At 43.9% G+C, this 17,286-nt stretch overlaps 1 protein-coding gene across 1 annotated transcript in view; it reads right to left on the bottom strand.

The window, feature by feature from the left end:
* Positions 1-17,286, bottom strand: part of gpc5a (glypican 5a) — a gene marked incomplete at its 3' end in the record, with an annotated part of 118,713 nt that overhangs the window by 65,032 nt on the left and 36,395 nt on the right. The window contains exons 3-6 of the mRNA XM_079997346.1: positions 13,017-13,477; positions 11,496-11,729; positions 9,322-9,464; positions 9,076-9,201 (exon numbers count right to left, since the gene is read on the bottom strand). Of these exons, the coding sequence (XP_079853472.1) occupies positions 9,076-9,201; positions 9,322-9,464; positions 11,496-11,729; positions 13,017-13,477 (964 nt within the window). The remainder of the gene's footprint in view (positions 1-9,075; positions 9,202-9,321; positions 9,465-11,495; positions 11,730-13,016; positions 13,478-17,286) is intronic.

The raw sequence follows: 17,286 nt of genomic DNA, 5'->3' as shown, positions 1-17,286 counted from the left end.
TTCAGTTGCTAAAAGGGACGCGTTCTGTGATAAATGCGACGCTGAAGAGTCTCGCGTGGGTACCGACTCCTGGAGAAAGACGGAGGGCGGCCTTCCAACGAAAGTCAGAATACTATTTATTAACATATGACTAGGGATTTAAAAGAAGCTGGCTACTTAATAATGGAAGACGATCAAGAATCCTTTATTAAAGATATTTTTTATTTTTTATATTCCTCACGCGAGCTACCTGTGGAGTTGGAATATCCTCCCGACTAAAAGTGAGTAAAGTGGCAAGAAATTTCACCGCCGATGAATAGTTCATGAGATCTGTAACCCTAATCTTATTTTGGTGGGGAGGAGTAGAAAATCAAGGAAACAGCCGCGGCGGTGCTATAAAGACCGGCACGTATTTAGTTGATTTGTAAAATAATTGACAGGTCACTCCTACCAGTGGCAGTGGAGCAACTGTGTTTTGGCAGGCATACACCAAGAGCCTTTCAAAAGAAGGTGGGGCGGATGAGGGGGTGCGGTTAAGCCACGGGCTGCAAGGTGACGGCACTGGCTTCTTTCCGCCGTGACGCGGCTGTACCAGGTCCTCCTAATCAGCCTCTTAAGCGCTGACTGGTCGGACCCGGCCGGGAGACCTTTCTTACGCGTTGTTTTGTCTTGCAGTGGGAATCGCATGGTACAGGACACTGACGAATAGAAACCTGGACTGATAATCATTTTATGTTCTTGTTTTGGCCAGCCAGCCTTTCTGTTCGAATTATTAATAAAAACTCCCGCCATGTCGGTGCCCCACTGCCTGAAAGACTCCGTCTCCCTCCCCAAACCCATACCTGTCGGGAGAAATGCCGACAGACCGCATCACATATCGAGTCTTTTTTTCCATCCCGGTCGTGTTCACACTATAGGATTGAGCAAGCAAAGACAGGTGATCACAGGGGATCATGCATCTTGGGATTCAAATTTATTCCCCACAGACAGTGGGAGCCGAGACTTAAGACTCTAGGATAATATCAAACCAGCTTGATATTCTTACGAGGGTCTCAGACTATCTCAAATGAAATGACAGACTGTTAACAAACCTTAAAACTAGGGATTTCCTCAGGATCCTCTTATTATCTTGAAAATGTGTCTGGGACTCGAAACTCTGAGCTAAAGTCCTTTGGTGTATACCAGGTAAAAGGGACATATTGTTGAGGGTTTTGGGGTAAACTTGTACCAAGGCTGAAGCACGATACAAGTAAATGTCTTGGCATTGGGACAGAGAAAGGCATTTTGGATGTACAAAAATGTTGATATCAACTTCTGAAGAAATTGCGGTTTGTACTGTACTTCAAAATGGATGCTGCTCTAGGGCGCGCGTCAACATCGCAACAAAACAGAAAGTGTCCTCAAATACATATATAGGATCATAACACCGTAGAAAGGGCAAAGCTGGCAAAGAAGTGAGTGCTAATGTAGTTTGAGTATCCATGAGGAAGCTGAAAGCTCAAAGACAACTTTGGTCATCTCTCTTCCGTAGCATTTAGGGGTTTTTGTCTGACAAACTCAACACTACGCTTTTGTGAACAAGCAAATGCTACACGAAGCGAGATAGTACTGCTATATCAATCATTATTGTCCTTGTTAGGTTTGTTGAGCAACCAGATAAAAGCCAGTAAAAAGACGACGAGCTACAATAACCCATATAAATGAAGATAAAACACAAAGACTATATCGCAGGATAACACCTCAAACTCCATCCCAGCACAAAGTCTCCTCACACTGAGCGTCGGCCGAAGAAAGAACCTGACGAAATGTCCCTGGTTGCCATCTTCAGTACACTCACTATGGAGTGTGTTCGAGACTTTACAGTGAGGAAACAAGTTTGGATTTGTCCACAAAAATTTGTTTTTTCGTTGTCAGCACAGTGGCGCTTCGGGAGCCAGTATGTACAAAATGTACAAGTAGCTCAGTGTTTACAGGGGGACGGCGATTGGGATTGAAATGACCTTTCGCTCTGTTGTTGGAAGAGGAATTTAACCAGCAAATGATACGGAATCACTCATAATGTTCCTTTGGCTAAATTACATTAATGATATTGTCCATTCTTAGGGTGTACATCCCTGCCGCCTTGATGTTTTTTTTGGTGTCGCCCTTCTCTTTATGTACGGGTAGAATTTGATTGCGGTAACGGGTTAGAACGCTCGTAATGTGTTAATATTCAGGCCCGGCATCCCGCCCCGGTCTCTAACCCCGGTTCCGACGTAAGGTCACGTTGGAGTGGAACTCGAGCCTCTTGCCGCCCCCCGCCACCCGGTTTAACCGTTATCTGCGACCGCCAGCCGTCCCAATATAGCAGAGCTCTATCTTTTAAGAACCCCTTCCCCTTTTAGTCCTCTAAACTCCCCTAAAAATGGATAACTCTAAACACCCCCCCACCCCACCTTCACATTCATCACGTGGAAGGGTAAACAATATTTGAGCATTTAAGTTCCACTTTATTTAAAAAAAAATTTCGTCTCGGTTGTCTCCGTTTCTGGAGCATTTGAATTGAGTAAAAGATAGGTTGCCGCGTTGCCACCGGTGAGTCCCTGCAAGAGGGAGACCAGCGGGATATTTCTGAGTCTGGAATTTTGAACCAGGGGCTTAAATTTTCATTTGGTTCATAGGCAAAGAAGGCGTATAAGACCTTGGCTGGGTTCTTACAATTTTTTTTTTTTTTTTCTGTGTAAATCCTTGAATTGTGGGTGGCCTTTTGAAGTACTTATTAAGATTTGATATCAGGTCCATTTAAATTAAAGTTTTTTTTATGGAGTAGGGATCCCCCCTACCCCCATTTGTTGAGGGTTACTGCGAGGACACTAATACATAATATATTTGACAGGGCATGTTTAAAGGGATGTTCCTTTCCTTTCATATTAGCAACAGTTTGTCCTTTGGAGACGATCAACATAAAAGACTGGTTAGTTTGATAATCCATCCTATGTCTTGAGATGGGGGCGGGGGTTGCGACAGAATGGATCACAGCCTCCTCTTCCTTCAAATGCATATACATGCACAGCTCTAACTTGTTAGTGGCTAGAGGTGGAGCGATATAAATGTTGCTTGCCTCGAGCTTGTGCTCAAGACAATGTTCCGAGTGCCCCCTGTTGGAGAGACTGAGGTACAGAACTACAGTACGACCCCAGATAAAGGGCCTATGGAGTTACGGGGGGGGGTTCTACAGCTGTGATTCTCCACATTTTCCACATGGAGCACCCCAATTTCATCAGATTTTGTCTAGGGGACACCATTCTGAGAGGATGTCTTGTAAATTAAATGAAGTTTGGTGAAGTTTAACTCTACTGTCAGTCAGTTTTCTGGGATCCCGGACCCCATGCTGAGAACCACACAACCTTAATACTTAGGGCTACTACAGTATATGCTATTGAGACATTTTGCTGTACAAGGAAACTAGAACAGAACAAATAAGTGGATATACATTTCCTAATAGAATAAAATAGAATAATAAAGGTCATCTAAATTTAAAAAAATGGAAGGTGGGTGGCCACGCAGCACCACTTCACAACCCCAGCCCCAAATATGCAAGCATGTTTTTTTTATTTTATTAATAACACAAACAGATGGAGGGGCGGAGGTTTAGAAGGGGAACAAGGGTTGGCTCAGGTCTGTTGAGACAGAATAGCGAGAGAGAGAGAGAGAGAGAGAGAGAGAGAGAGAGAGAGAGAGAGAGAGAGAGAGAGGGAGGGAGAGGGAGAGAGACAGACAGACAGACAGACAGACAGACAGACAGACAGACAGAGAGTGGGAGAGAGATTGTTGATGAGCCTTGGTCTGTAAATGTGTGTGCATGTTGGTAGCCTCCCAACTTTTCCTTTTGTGTGTGTGGGTGTGTGTGTGTGTGTGTGTGTGTGTGTGTGTGTGTGTGTGTGTGTGTGTGTGTGTGTGTGTGTGTGTGTGTGTGTGTGTGTGTGTGTGTGTGTGTGAAAGACAGAGAGAGGGAGCGAGAGAGAGAGAGAGAGAGAGAGAGTGTGAATGTGCATGTTTGTTTGTGTGGTTTTGTGTGAGTATGTGTTTATGTGTGTGTGTGTGTGTGTGTGTGTGTGTGTGTGTGTGTGTGTGTGTGTGTGTGTGTGTGTGTGTGTGTGTGGTTTTGTGTGAGATGTGTGAGTATGTGTGTGAGTGTGTGTGTGCATGCGTGCGTATGTGTGTATGTGCATGCGTGCGTGCTTGTGTATCCATGACAGATGAAAACAGAATGTGGGAATGTGGCAAACAGGAAGTGCCTCCATCCAAATAAGGCAGATATCTATTTTCGGCTTAAAGACCTTTTAGTTTCTTATGGTTTCAAGCAACAATTCTATTCTGTAACACTCTGCAATGACAGAGCATTAAAAACCTTTTTTATGATCAGTATCCATGGAACAAACTGAACAAACAGATTTAGGAAGCAAAGGTATTGTGAGTAGGTTTTTCTACTACTTATTTTATCTGTATTAACAAAGGCTCGTCTATCTTTTGGCTCCATCTATCTCTCTCAACACAAACCACTTCCTGTGTCAAAACGTCCTACACAAAGTGGGAGGCCTTCAGTGTCTGGAACAAAGATGGCCTGTTCTTTGCCGCGAAAGAGGCCATCTTCGCACAAGACCACGGAGAGCTCTCGACTCCGATCAGGTTAGGGTGGACGAGTGCGCCCCCAGTGGGCGAAAACGATACAGAAACTTTAAGCTTTCAAATTCAGAGGCTTCTTTTGATCTTGTGTTTCCAACGTATGCTGAATAACTCCATCCGTCTATGAAAGGAAAGAGGAGAGAGCGACAACGAGACAAATAAAGAGGTGACCTATCCATCTACGTGCGTGTGTGCGCGCGCGTGTGTGTGTGTGTGTGTGTGTGTGTGTGTGTGTGTGTGTGTGTTCGTACACCAGATCCACCGTGGGGCTCAGCTCCCACCACGGGGCCCCGCGAGATGAAAGCTCTGTGCCTTCCTCTGCTCTGATCTTATCTGATTGCCCTTTTTTCCCCTCATTGTTTACCGTGCAGCCAGATGCAGACGTTCCTGAAATAATCCCCTCTTAAATCTCAAGCTCCTCTCCACTCGCACACATCTCCTTTCTGCTTCTGACCGCCGTCCCTTTCAAGATAAAGGCCTGATGTACACACACACACACACACCCTTGGAAAGCATCAGAGTACAAGTACACTGTTACTGTATTTAAGTACATTTTTCAAGTATCAATACTTAAATATATAAGCTAATACTTTAAATTACATTTTATTTTTTATTCTTTTATAATAAGCTAGTTAGAAAAGTTATAATTCATATTTACAATTTATATCATATATACCCATAACAATAATTTATTGTGTGCATAGAATAATTTTCTTTGACAAATTAATTTTAATTTGAGTTAAATATTGTATTTCTTTTTTTGACTTCACTTTTTTTATTCTATTTTATTATTTTTAACCTCCATTTCTTCGGACTGTTAAGTCAAATTTGTTTTTAAATCGAACGGTCTGTAGCGAAACCCACCAGACTTCAGCAGAACAAATTCCTTGTATATGTAAATGTACCTGGTGAATTAAACTGATTCTGATTCAGATATTCAAATTTGGAGACTTTCGACTTTTCCTCAACTGACTTTTCAACACATTTCTAAGGCATTGTTACTTTACATTAGACTTAGATTACGATTTTGACTTATATTAAGACATAGATTAGATTTTTCCCTGCGGGGATTAATAAAGTTAATAGAGTACTTTATGTCATATTATGGGCTCTGTTATATCAGGGCACTGGATATGACAAGTCAGTTTGGTCACTTTTCCAATTTTGTGTCAGGGTACTTGTAACTTATTGAAATGAAAGGTCTGAGTTCTTCCACCACAAACCGACACAAACACACTTGCACATTCTCTCTCTCTTTCTTTCTTACTCTCTCTCTCTCTCTCTCTCTCTCTCTCCGTCTGTTTTCCACACACACACACACACACACACACACACACACACACACACACACACACACACACACACACACACACACACACAGTTTTGTGCCTGGAGGGACTCAGTAACCACCTGTACATCAGCCATCTTGCTCTGTCATCTCTCTCTCTCTCTCTCATCGTGCATATTGGGTTATGACCTCTAGGCTGGTGATTATTTATTACCTCTGCTAAGCCTGTGTTGACTCTGTGCCATGTCATCTGGGTTTGAGGGCCAACAGCAAGCCCCGCAGGACCCACGCGTATAGATATATACGGCAGATATGTTTTTATGGCATCAAAAGATTGACGCCATAAAAGAGATTAATTCCTTCACTGCATTTGTATTTTATCATTTGGCAGACATAACGTTAAACAACAATACATTACAGATAATGCAGCGTATGTATGTAAACAGCAGATTGATGACAAATATGCATTGTTCTATCAGACAAATTGATAGCATCACATGCTTCCACGCCTTTACGGGATGGGCTGTTTAAGTGGAAAATCCCTCCTGCCCTACCTGCTTTGCTCCCTGCTTGCTTTCTGCGCTCCCTCCACCTCCCCTGCCGCCACCTGTTGGGCTCTACTCTGCTATCCAATGGGGGGGGGTTCGAGCTCATCACTGCTATATTTCTAACTCATTAAGTACGTCTATGTTTGCTGTAAGAGTTGAAATTACGTAAATCAAATCTAATCTTCTAACCATAAAGAATGGAATCTGTCTGTCTGTCTATCTGTCTGTCTGTCTGCACTGGCCCTGCAGCACTTCACGTCACTTGCCGAAACAGCCATGATTTGAGTGGGCTGCACTAGTGTTAACCAAAGAAAAAAATTAAGAGAAAGCTTTCCACGATGTGCAGAAGGCTCCAACTCCCCCTAGTGGTGGGAAAACAGTGGGGCAAAACGACCGCTAAATACGAAGCTGAGTTGAATTTAATTCTTATCCAGATGCTCTCTCCTCCTCCTCTGCTGGTGCTGAGAAATCTTCCTTAAGGGACCTCCGCCCTTCACACTTATTCTAAGCAAATGACAGTTTACTTCTTTTTTAAACGCTGGCTGATTCAGCGGCCGAGTGTTAATAGCCTATTAATATGTCTGCTGGAAGCCGGTGAACCTGAGCTGGAAGGGGCGAGACAAACGTCTCTCACTTTTTATAAGCGCTTCTAATGAAGTTGGAGATAAAAGGGAGATAGAGAGTCCACCGCCAAGTCCCCCCCGAGGCGGCCAGAGACGTGTCCTGGCCGGCACCGAGAGAATGCCTCAGTGGAGCCTCGGCGGGGGGGGGGGGTCTATACCTTGGTAATGGAGCTTTGTTGAAAAAGTAGCAGAGGTTAAAACAAAAAACTCGCCCAAAATGAGAAACTGAATTAAACTCAACCCGGGAAATTATTTCAACGGAGCAGTGACAATTTTTCAGGAGGGGGGGTCTCAGAAGTTGGAGCTTTATGGAGCACCGTGCCACCCAAGCCCATACTTATGACTGTGGGAAGCCCACACGGCTGGTCACTTTTTAGTGTAGTCATTAATCCTCCCCCACCCTCTCTCTCTCCCTCTCTTTCTCTCTCTTTCCCCTCAATAACCCTACCCCCCACCCGCTCTCTCCTCCATCTTTATACTCACAGGCCTTCACCCAATCTAGCACCATCAACCCCCCCCCCCAGTCCCTGAGTGATTACAGCGGGAAAGCGGGAGGTGAGGGAGTGTGACAAGGCCGCTACCAGGTAGTGTGGAAGCAGACAACGATGCGGTATCTGTTTCACATCCATTTCACACTCCACCTGTGAAACAGATCCATTCCAAACCGCCGTCGGTTTATGTTTTCAGATGCATTGTCTATATCACTGCCACACTCCCGTCCTGTTGACCACTAAAAACGTCACTAACGTGGAGGACTGTACATACTGTTATTATGGTCTCGTGCTGCAAGACTGGTGAACTCTTTTAAATGACTCAGGAGTTGGGAGTCGCTCGCCCAAAGAGTGGGCGAGGGAGTGAAATTTCAATTCACAAACTGATCGTAGTTACTGAGGACTAAATTCAAGTCCATGGCAAAATAAAATAAACGTATTGAATGTGATTGATTTACTCTTTGTGTTCCACCGAACCGACTCTTCTGACTGTTGTGATTGCTCAGCATAAGTCCTCCTTCGCGCCCTGTGAGTTACACCGGCTGAATCAAATGAACGAAGAGTCGGAAAATCGAACGACTCTTTTTTTACTGAGTGAGAAGCGATTGACCGAGAAGCGAACCAAAGAATAGAGTCCAATCTTTCATCACTAGTGTGCCACGTGCAACACAGTGGTTGAAAATCCTACTGGAGTGGGGTGTTTGTGAGTTTAAGTACAAAGTTGGGTTTGTGACCGATGCTGTGTAATTGGGAATTTCCTTGCCTGATGCAGGATAAGTGCAGGGATTCCAAACAGTTATGGAAAACTGCTACGACTGTGTTCAGAATTAGGAGAACGTCTGCGTTTCATAATTTGACTTGAATGTCTGGCGCCGGTATTTCTGCATAATTCCATCGCTGAAGATGACGCAGCAGTGAAAAAACCAAGATACACACACACACCCCGCACAACGTGAGCAGCCTTGAGCTTGAATGTATTATTTCATTGAGTTTTCGGTCCAGATCCATTCCATTGGTATATTTATTTGCTTCATTTGGGAATTTTGTTTAAGTATTATGATACATCATCAAGTTTATTTGTTATATACAAGTTTATTTAGTTGCCAATCATTGTTTTCTCTGAGGCAGCGCTCTCGTGAACAAGCGTACTTGAACACCTTGTACTCTCCCAGGTATTTGGCAGTTTGGACTCCACAAAGTGGGATCAGAGATCAATAATATAATTATAATAATTATTATTATTATTATTATTATTATTATTTGTGCGTCTTTAAGTTCCCCAGATCTGTTAATTTTCATAAGAACGTAAAAGCTTGTAAATGCCTTTCTGGACTGCTGTTCTTTTTTTCCCCCACACTACTACTGGCTGACATCAATACACAAGAGTTGTAGTTTTCTTTTCTTTTAACAGTGACAAATGGGTTACTACCTCTGACAGTTATATAATATATATTGTTCTGACCGTTCCCCTCAAACACTACCTCTTGACTATATCGGCTCCGTTCCAGCAGGACTGGCTGTCGCCGGTGGCCAGCTCGCTGACGCACAGCTGATCGGCCAAACCGCCGTAGTAGGTGCGGCAGAGACGCAGGCTGTTGAGGAACTCCCTGCGGGAAAGGGACACCCAAAACACAACAGGGTTTGACTGACCGTGTTTCCAGGAGGCTTGGTAATGACCTAAGAACATTTTCATATTTGAACCTTATTTCCGTCCAACAAGCACTTACTTCCTCCTGACAGCCAGGGAGTCTCCCGGCTCTCTAACGGAGGCCTTCGAAGGGATGGACGCCCGAATGCTATGTTGCTGCTGCTGCTGGACGCCGACAGACCGCGCTGGTTTCCTGCTCGGCAGACCGCACAGCTTATGCACCTGTTCCGGACAAATAGACAAGTTGGACAAGTTCTCAGAAGTTATTGTATAGAACCGGATATTTCCTATTTAGCCATGATCGTATATTCTATTTCGATTTTTGTCATGACTTTTAGGTTAGGTTTTATTAAATATTTACCAATTTTTCAATGTATTGCCATTTTCCTTTTCATATTTCTATTGTATTGCTTTATTATTATTTTTGAGACTAATTTAATGTGAGCTGTTGAGACAATGCAATTTCCCTCCAGGAATAAGGAAAGTATCTATCTATCTAAAGGGTAATTCCAAAAGTTTGGAAAAAGTAGTAAAAAAAAGTCCTGCCGCGTTTTTGGCACATCCACCAGCTGATTGCGATCATTAGTCGTTCGTCGGTGCCACTAATGAGCGACGATCCAGATGGCGGGGACTTCTTTATTTATTTATTTTACTTTCTGAACCCTGAAACAGCCCCGCCTCCCCTCATGACTTCAGTAAATAAACCCAAATGCACATCCAAATATTCCAAATAATAAATATTAGATGTAATTCTGCGACAATTAGAATTCAAAACACAAATACTATATGCTTTAATATGACTCTCACTGAGGCCGAACTGGAAAACGCACCACGTTTGTGGATCCTGAATAATATTCTCTGCATCCTCGAAGGCTGCTGAGTCACACCGCTTTACACTAAAACCATATGTGTGTGTGTATGCCTGTGCGTGTGTGTGTGTGTGTGTGTGTGTGTGTGTGTCTGCGTGTCTATCCTCAAGACCTCGAGCTGCAGTTACACCGAGCGTCCACAAGATAGAGCCTCTGTGTCGAGTTGCTCTTCAAAGAGCACAAACCAGGCAACAGACAAGACTCCTTTTGGACTCCTTTTAACCTCGTATGTTAAATTACAACTCAACTGTTTTGATATCATCAGAGATACTTTCCGTTGTACCCATACATTTGTTTATGTTAATTTAATGACAATGTCAACTCAACAGTCGACCCAACGTACGGTAGACCAGAATCTAGGCTTTAAAAGAAAAATTCTCACACAGAGAGAACAATCCGTCATATATAAATATGACGGAAAAATGCCTGGGAAAAGTCTCGATTTCAGCATGAGGAAGTGAAATAGGAGGCGGAGGAGGAAAGGAGGAATAGCTGTTGACACTCCAGAGCGCCGCACTTGGCTTGTGTCCTGGCCCACACTGGCAATCTGACCGCTGTGTGTGTGTGTGTGTGTGTGTGTCTGTGTGTGTGTGTGTGTGTGTGTGTGTGTGTGTGTGTGTGTGTGTGTGTGTGTGTGTGTGTGTGTGTGTGTGTGTGTGTGTGTGTGTGCGTGGAGCTACCCACGCAGATATATTTCTGGAGGGGTTCTGTCCGGCCTGTTGTCGTGTGGTATTTGGCAATTTCGTCCCACATACCTCTCTGCCGGCAGGAGCAGCTGGAGCAGCGGGGATGAGCTCAGAATGAATGTGTTTTGATCCCACTGCTCTCTATCCAGCTTGACTGATAAGAAGGCGCTCAGTGCCGGCCACGCGCCCCCATACATCAACAACAATAACAACAACAACAACAACAACACATTCTCAGGAAGGGGACGTCTGAATTAATGTAAGAAGTTGCTCCCTCGCATCTCCTCATGACAGGAGGTCTGAGATATCTAAGTAAGTAAGTGCTAGCATTTAATATTTCCAATGTATGTATTGTGCATGTTTCCTTGTTTTGTTGAATGTTTGATATCTTCAATTCATTTATTTTATTCCTGTCTCCTGTCTTTCTATGTTCCTACTATTGTTTTCAATGTTTTCCCCTTATCCCTGCAATCTCTGACGCACTTTGGAGCAAGTTTGTTTTTGCTCTTTTAAAGTGTTCTATTAATATTAAATGATGTGATTTGACCTTGATATTGCATAAAAATTCCCCAATCAAAGTCAAACCCCAACCCCAACCCTTAGCCCTTCACCCTTATCCCTCACCCTTAAACCTTAACCCTAACCCTATATCTTCCGTCTGACCCGCCCCTAACCCTGTGAGTGTTCCGTCACCTGACCTGTGCCGCGAGGCGGGGTCCATTCATCTGGGCGTGGCCCACGGCATCGTGGAGCAGCATGTGCACTCCCAACAACACTTGTTCCAGGTCGTGAGCGCCCTGCGTGCGCGCCGACAGGCCCTCCAGCGAGCGCACAAACTCCCTCCAGTGGACGTCGATCTCAGCCATGCTTGCCAGGCAGCCGCGCATCACGTTGAGGCAGTAGCCCATGCAGGGTTTGGAGTGTGTTAAGCCCTACAAGGCCAAAAGACAAATACAAAAACGAATCAAAAAATAAGACGTTAAATAGGACTTTCTTATTTCCAGTTCAACAAAGGGTGGGAAAGCTTTGGTCGGCGGGCGTATTGGGGAACTCTGCTGTGCCATCCATACATAGCTTATGTATGTATATTTGTTTGTCTGTTTTGAAAAAAACTCCTTTAACAACAACTTGAAAACAAAACCATGGCCTTGGAGTATAAAAACACAGGCTGAATTTTTTTACCTTAATTACCATATTATAATGGCCCGAACGCCTACGATAGATCAACAATGTTATTTCAGAGTAGTCTGTGCCCCGCTATTGTGATTGTCAATCCGGCCCCAAACAGAACAAAGGTTCCCTCTCAGCACCTCCTGTAAAGGGTTAGGCAATGATTAAAAAGAAAACATTTTCATGTTAAGTCTCGCTCTGAAGTATATTATTGCAAATAGGTTCTTGTAAAGTGAAAGGGAAAAGTTTTCCCATATGACCGTGTTGTCTATTGATTTATTTCTCTATTTTTCTTATATTGTTAGAAATATGCCATTTGTGCTTAAAACCTTCTATCCTTATCTAATCTCTAATCTCTAATATCTAATCTCTCTAAAACATAAAGCCCTGCCAACGCCATGATGATGCTCTTCCACATGTTCCTATTGAACGCTTCAACCGATTCACACAGAATCTGAAAATGCCTCAGACAGTCGCGTCCTCTCCCTAGTGGCCATCGGATGAACGGCGTCTGGGCTTCAGCGTCACAAAATATGTTAGGGAAATGGGAAATCAGTTTTTTCCAGTACGAGCGAGTAGTTCGAGTGCTTTGCTCTGCTGGACATTTACCGCTTTCCATGACAGAGAGTTTAAAACTCCCTTTATATAGCATTTGCCAAGTGCGAAAAAATAAAGATACACACCATCCACCATTCATATAAAAGGGAGATTGATTAATAGTGATTATGGTGACATCCAACTTGAACGGTAACACCGTCGTTATTTTATACACGTGACTTATTAACTTTGTTTAAAGCCCAGTTGGGACAGACGTACAGTAACTTCCGGTCGTAGCGTCGGCTCGAAACTTGTCGCAAGAGTTTGAAAATTTGAACGCTTCCCGGAGCGGAATCCGACTCTCCGAAGGAATGCATTAATTCTGTTTTGTTGTTGTGGTTTGTAGGATTCGGTGTGAGGCCGGCCTTAGTGACAATGACGGTGACGGACGGTGTCCGTTCTACGGCTGGGGACAGTGGTAAAGTCTCTGTGAAGGAGAGTGTCCGACGTACCTGGCAGTGTGGGCAGTAGTTCATCTTCAGCAGGGCTCGCCTGCACTCGCGGCTGAGCGGCAGATGATCCGTGGTGTTGATCACCTCCACGCCCAGGTGCAGCGCCTGCAGGAGCAGCTTCCCGGAGACGGCGGCGCGGGCGATCTGATTGGCCAGGAGGCCCGGCGCGGCGCCGAACGGCCTCAGCTCCTGGCGTGCCGACCGCACACACTCGTCGTAGCCCGGCGTGATGTCACCGGGGCCCGGCTCGATCAGCCGGTCATAGACGGACGGGAAGAGGGCGTCGAAAAAGCGGCGAACCGAGTCGTCCACGCCCAGCTCTGAGCCCAGCAGAAAGAGGCCCAGGTCGGTGAAGAGCTCCCGTATGGCACTGGCGGCCCCGGTGGCCACGTCGCGGTAGGACTCGTGCAGGAGGGCGTTGGTGCGGTTCTCCGCCTGCTCAATCAGCACCTCAAAGGTCTCTGAGAAAAGGAAACGAGAGATAAACTAATGGATTGTATATTACCACTGCCACCGTTTGGGATGCCCGAGAATTTTAAAACAGAATGACACAAAGAAAGCACGACTGTTCTCTGATACAGTAGTTCTCAACGTGGGGTCTGGGGCCCCCTCAGGGGTCCTTGAAGAGGTCCCAAGGGGGTCTTCAGCTTAAATGATTAAAAGCTTAACTTCCACCGTTATTTAATTTACAAGACATAATCACCATTCGAGAATGTATAATAATCACTGTTTTGATCATAGTCTCATATGATTTTATTTCCTTAACTATCATAGAGAAAGGGATGGAATTTTGGACTACGATCACATCTAACAATAAACCATTTGGCGTCCAGCGACAAAATCTTATAAAATGGGGCCTAATGTGTCCCAAATACAGTATATGTACAAATATGTATCCAACTGAGGGTCCTTGATATGGAAAAGGTTGAGAAAACTGACGTGCAAAATGATACGATGATATGAGGATGCTTCCTTATGCCAAGAGAATAGAATAGTATAGAATAGAATAGTATAGAATAGAATACTATAGAATAGAATAGAATAGAAAATAAGAGAAGAAGCATAAGAAGAAGAAGAGAGGAGAGGAGCATCAGGACCTACAGCGCACTAATTCGCTGTCTGTTGTCGTCGAGAGGAAGAAAAAATCAGAGTGCTTGCCTCAAGCGGGAGCTAAAACCTCCCTTCGTTTAAGAGAGAGTGATAGAGAGAGAGCGAGAGAGAGAGAGAGAGAGAGAGAGAGAAAGAAGGACAAAAAGAGAGAGAGATGGAGGTTAAGAGAGGGTGGAAAATAACCAAAAGACAGATGCGTAGACAGAAAATGAGAAAAGTTAGAGCCTGTGAGATGGTTGAGATAGACGGATAAAGCCCTTTGTAAATTCAACCTTCAAAGGAAGAGGAAGTTTACTGTTTTTCCAGTGGTCTCATTTCCCCTCACATGCAGCGCATAAGTGAGTGATGCACTGTTAAGATATAGGTATCAAAAAAATGCTGTATATACACCGATCAGCCACAACATTAAAACCACTGACATGTGAAGTGAATAACATCAGCTCATCAGCTCATCTTGTTCCAATGGCACCTGTCAAGCTGTGGGATATATTAGGCAGCAAGTGAACAGTCAGTTCTTGAAGTTGATGTGTTTGAAGCAGGAAAAATGGACAAGCGTAAGGATCTGAGCGACTTTGACAAGGACCAAGTTGTAGCTAGACGACTGGGTCAAAGCATCTCCAAAACGGCAGGTCTTGTGGCGTGTTCCCAGTATGCAGTGGTTAGTACCGACCAAAAGTGGTCAAAGGAAGGAAAAACGGTGAACCGGCAACAGGGTCATGGGCGCCAAGTCTCATTGATGCACGTGAGGAGAGAAGTCTAGCCAGTCTGGTCTGATCCCACAGAGGAGCTGCTGTAGCACAGATTTCTGAAAAAGTTAATGCTGCTGTGATAGAAAGGTGTCAGAACACAGTGCATCACAGTTTGCTGCGTATGTGGCTGCGTAGCCGCAGATCGGTCAGAGTGCCCATGCTGACACCTGTCCACCACCGAAAGTGCCTACAATGAGCATGTGAGCGTCAGAACTGGACCATGAAGCAATGGAAGAAGGTGGCCTGGTCTGATGAATCCCGTTTTCTTTTACATCATGTTGATGCTGAGTGCGTGTTTGTTGTTTACCTGGGGAAGAGATGGCACCAGGATGCATTATGGGAAGAAGGCAAGCCGGCAGAGGCAGGGCGTGACGTCGGCAATGTTCTGCTGGGAAACCTCGGATCATGGCATTCATGTGGATGATTCATGTGGTGTTCCCTTGACACATAACTCCTACCTAAACATTGTTGCAGACCAAGTTCAATGGGAGGCCATCGCCATCCCTGATGGCGATGGCCTCTTTCAACAGGACCCTGCCACACTGTAAAAATTCTTCAGGCATGGCTTGAAGAACATGACAAAGAGTACTAGGTGTTGACTTGGCCTCCAAATTCCCCAGATCTCAACCCAATGGAGCATCTGTGGAATGTGCTGGAACAACAAGCCCAATCCTTGAGGGCCCCACCTCGCAACTTACAGGACTTAATGGCTGCTGGTGCCTTGGTGCCAGATACCAAATACCCTCAGAGGTGTTGTGGAGTCCATGCCTCAACAAGGACCTACACAAAATTAGCCAGGTGGTTTTAATGTTGTGACTGATTGGTATATTTAAAATATATTATATATATATATATATATATATATATATATATATATATATATATATATATATATATATATATATATATATATATATATATATATATATATATATATATATATATATACTTTTATGTGAATTACACTATGTATATATATATTGGTTTTGGTTTTTTTTATATTTGGCAATTTCTGTACGGATGCATTTTGCTCCACCACTTTTATGTGAATTACACTTTGCTGCCCTGTCACCCTGGCCCAGTCTTCTCTTCCTGTTAAATGAAGGCTTAGTAGTAATAATACTAAAAAATGTCCCTCATTAAAAGCATTCAAGAGAGCTGTGTGCCTAAAGCAGGGCTATTATCACCCCATCATGTGCCTGTCATGGGGCTACAGACTGTGTGAAGGAGCTGAGCCGCCCCGGAGGAGGTAGGGGGCTCCGGGGGGGGCCTTAAGGAGAGAGGCTTAGGGGGTCCAGTTGCTGTTACTGTACGCACAGATGCGGAGAGATTGACCGAGAGCTCCCCCGGGGAGGAGGAGAGGCGAGGGTGGGGGGGTCTATTAAATTCAACCGAAACCAGGTCCAATGAGCTCCCAGCATTCACCGCTCCTGTCTCCTCTAGACTCGTAAACTTGGGGGTTGCCATCATTATATCTCGGGGGCGTTTCTAAAGCAAATAAAGAGTATTGATATTTGATTGGTTTGTTTTTTATTTATATGAGCATATAGCCGATGCAATACTAAAAATATACATGAAACAGTTGTCTTCCTGAAAGTGAAGTAAGAAAAACTCTCATTTGGATTCAGTCGGTTCCTCACAGGCCTAACCCATGATGAAGAATAATAACAATAATTAGAAGAAGAAGAAGAAGAAGAAGAAGAAGAAGAAGAAGAAGAAGAAGAAGAAGAAGAAGAAGAAAAAGAAGAAGAAGAAGAAGAAGAAGAATTTGTCCTCTACATGTTACCCACCCTAGCCATCTTGGAGCAGTGGGCAGCCCCACCATAGAGCCCGGGTACCAGTTCCAGATCTAGAGCCCATGCCTTGCTCGAGTGCCTGAAGTGCATGTCGTTAGGGCGGGAGGAAACCAGAGGACGCGGAGGAAACCCACATGAACCATGGGCAGAATGTGCCAACTCCACATAGAAAGACCCTAGTCTTCCTGTTAACCATTTAAAACGTCCCAAAATGTCATCAGTCAAGGTGTATAACTAATAATTTTTCTCAGTGTAAAACCTGAGGAACAGAGCTGGTATGCTTGGCTGGAACCGATAAATTAGCGCAGCCTTGCAATCTTGATCTAGCAACACAACACAAGTTAACTTCCATTATTTATTTTGTTTCAGGCAAGCCTGACAGCAAAAGATAAATTATTATTTTTTTATAAGTAGTATAATAGAAATAGTAATATGTTATAATTATAACATACTTTTTCATAATGCGTATAGGTACAATATAATTATGATATAATATTCTATCTTACTTATATTTATATATTATCATTATTTTTCATTATAAAATAATGTTTTATCAATACCTTTTATAACACCAACAACAACAACAACAACAATAATATTTATAATAATAATAAA

This window comes from Zeus faber (genome assembly GCF_960531495.2).
Source record: "Zeus faber genome assembly, chromosome: 3".
Taxonomy (NCBI): Eukaryota; Metazoa; Chordata; class Actinopteri; order Zeiformes; family Zeidae; genus Zeus; species Zeus faber.
The sequence above is the reverse complement of the archived record's forward strand: the minus strand, read 5'-3'. Positions and strand labels throughout refer to the sequence as shown.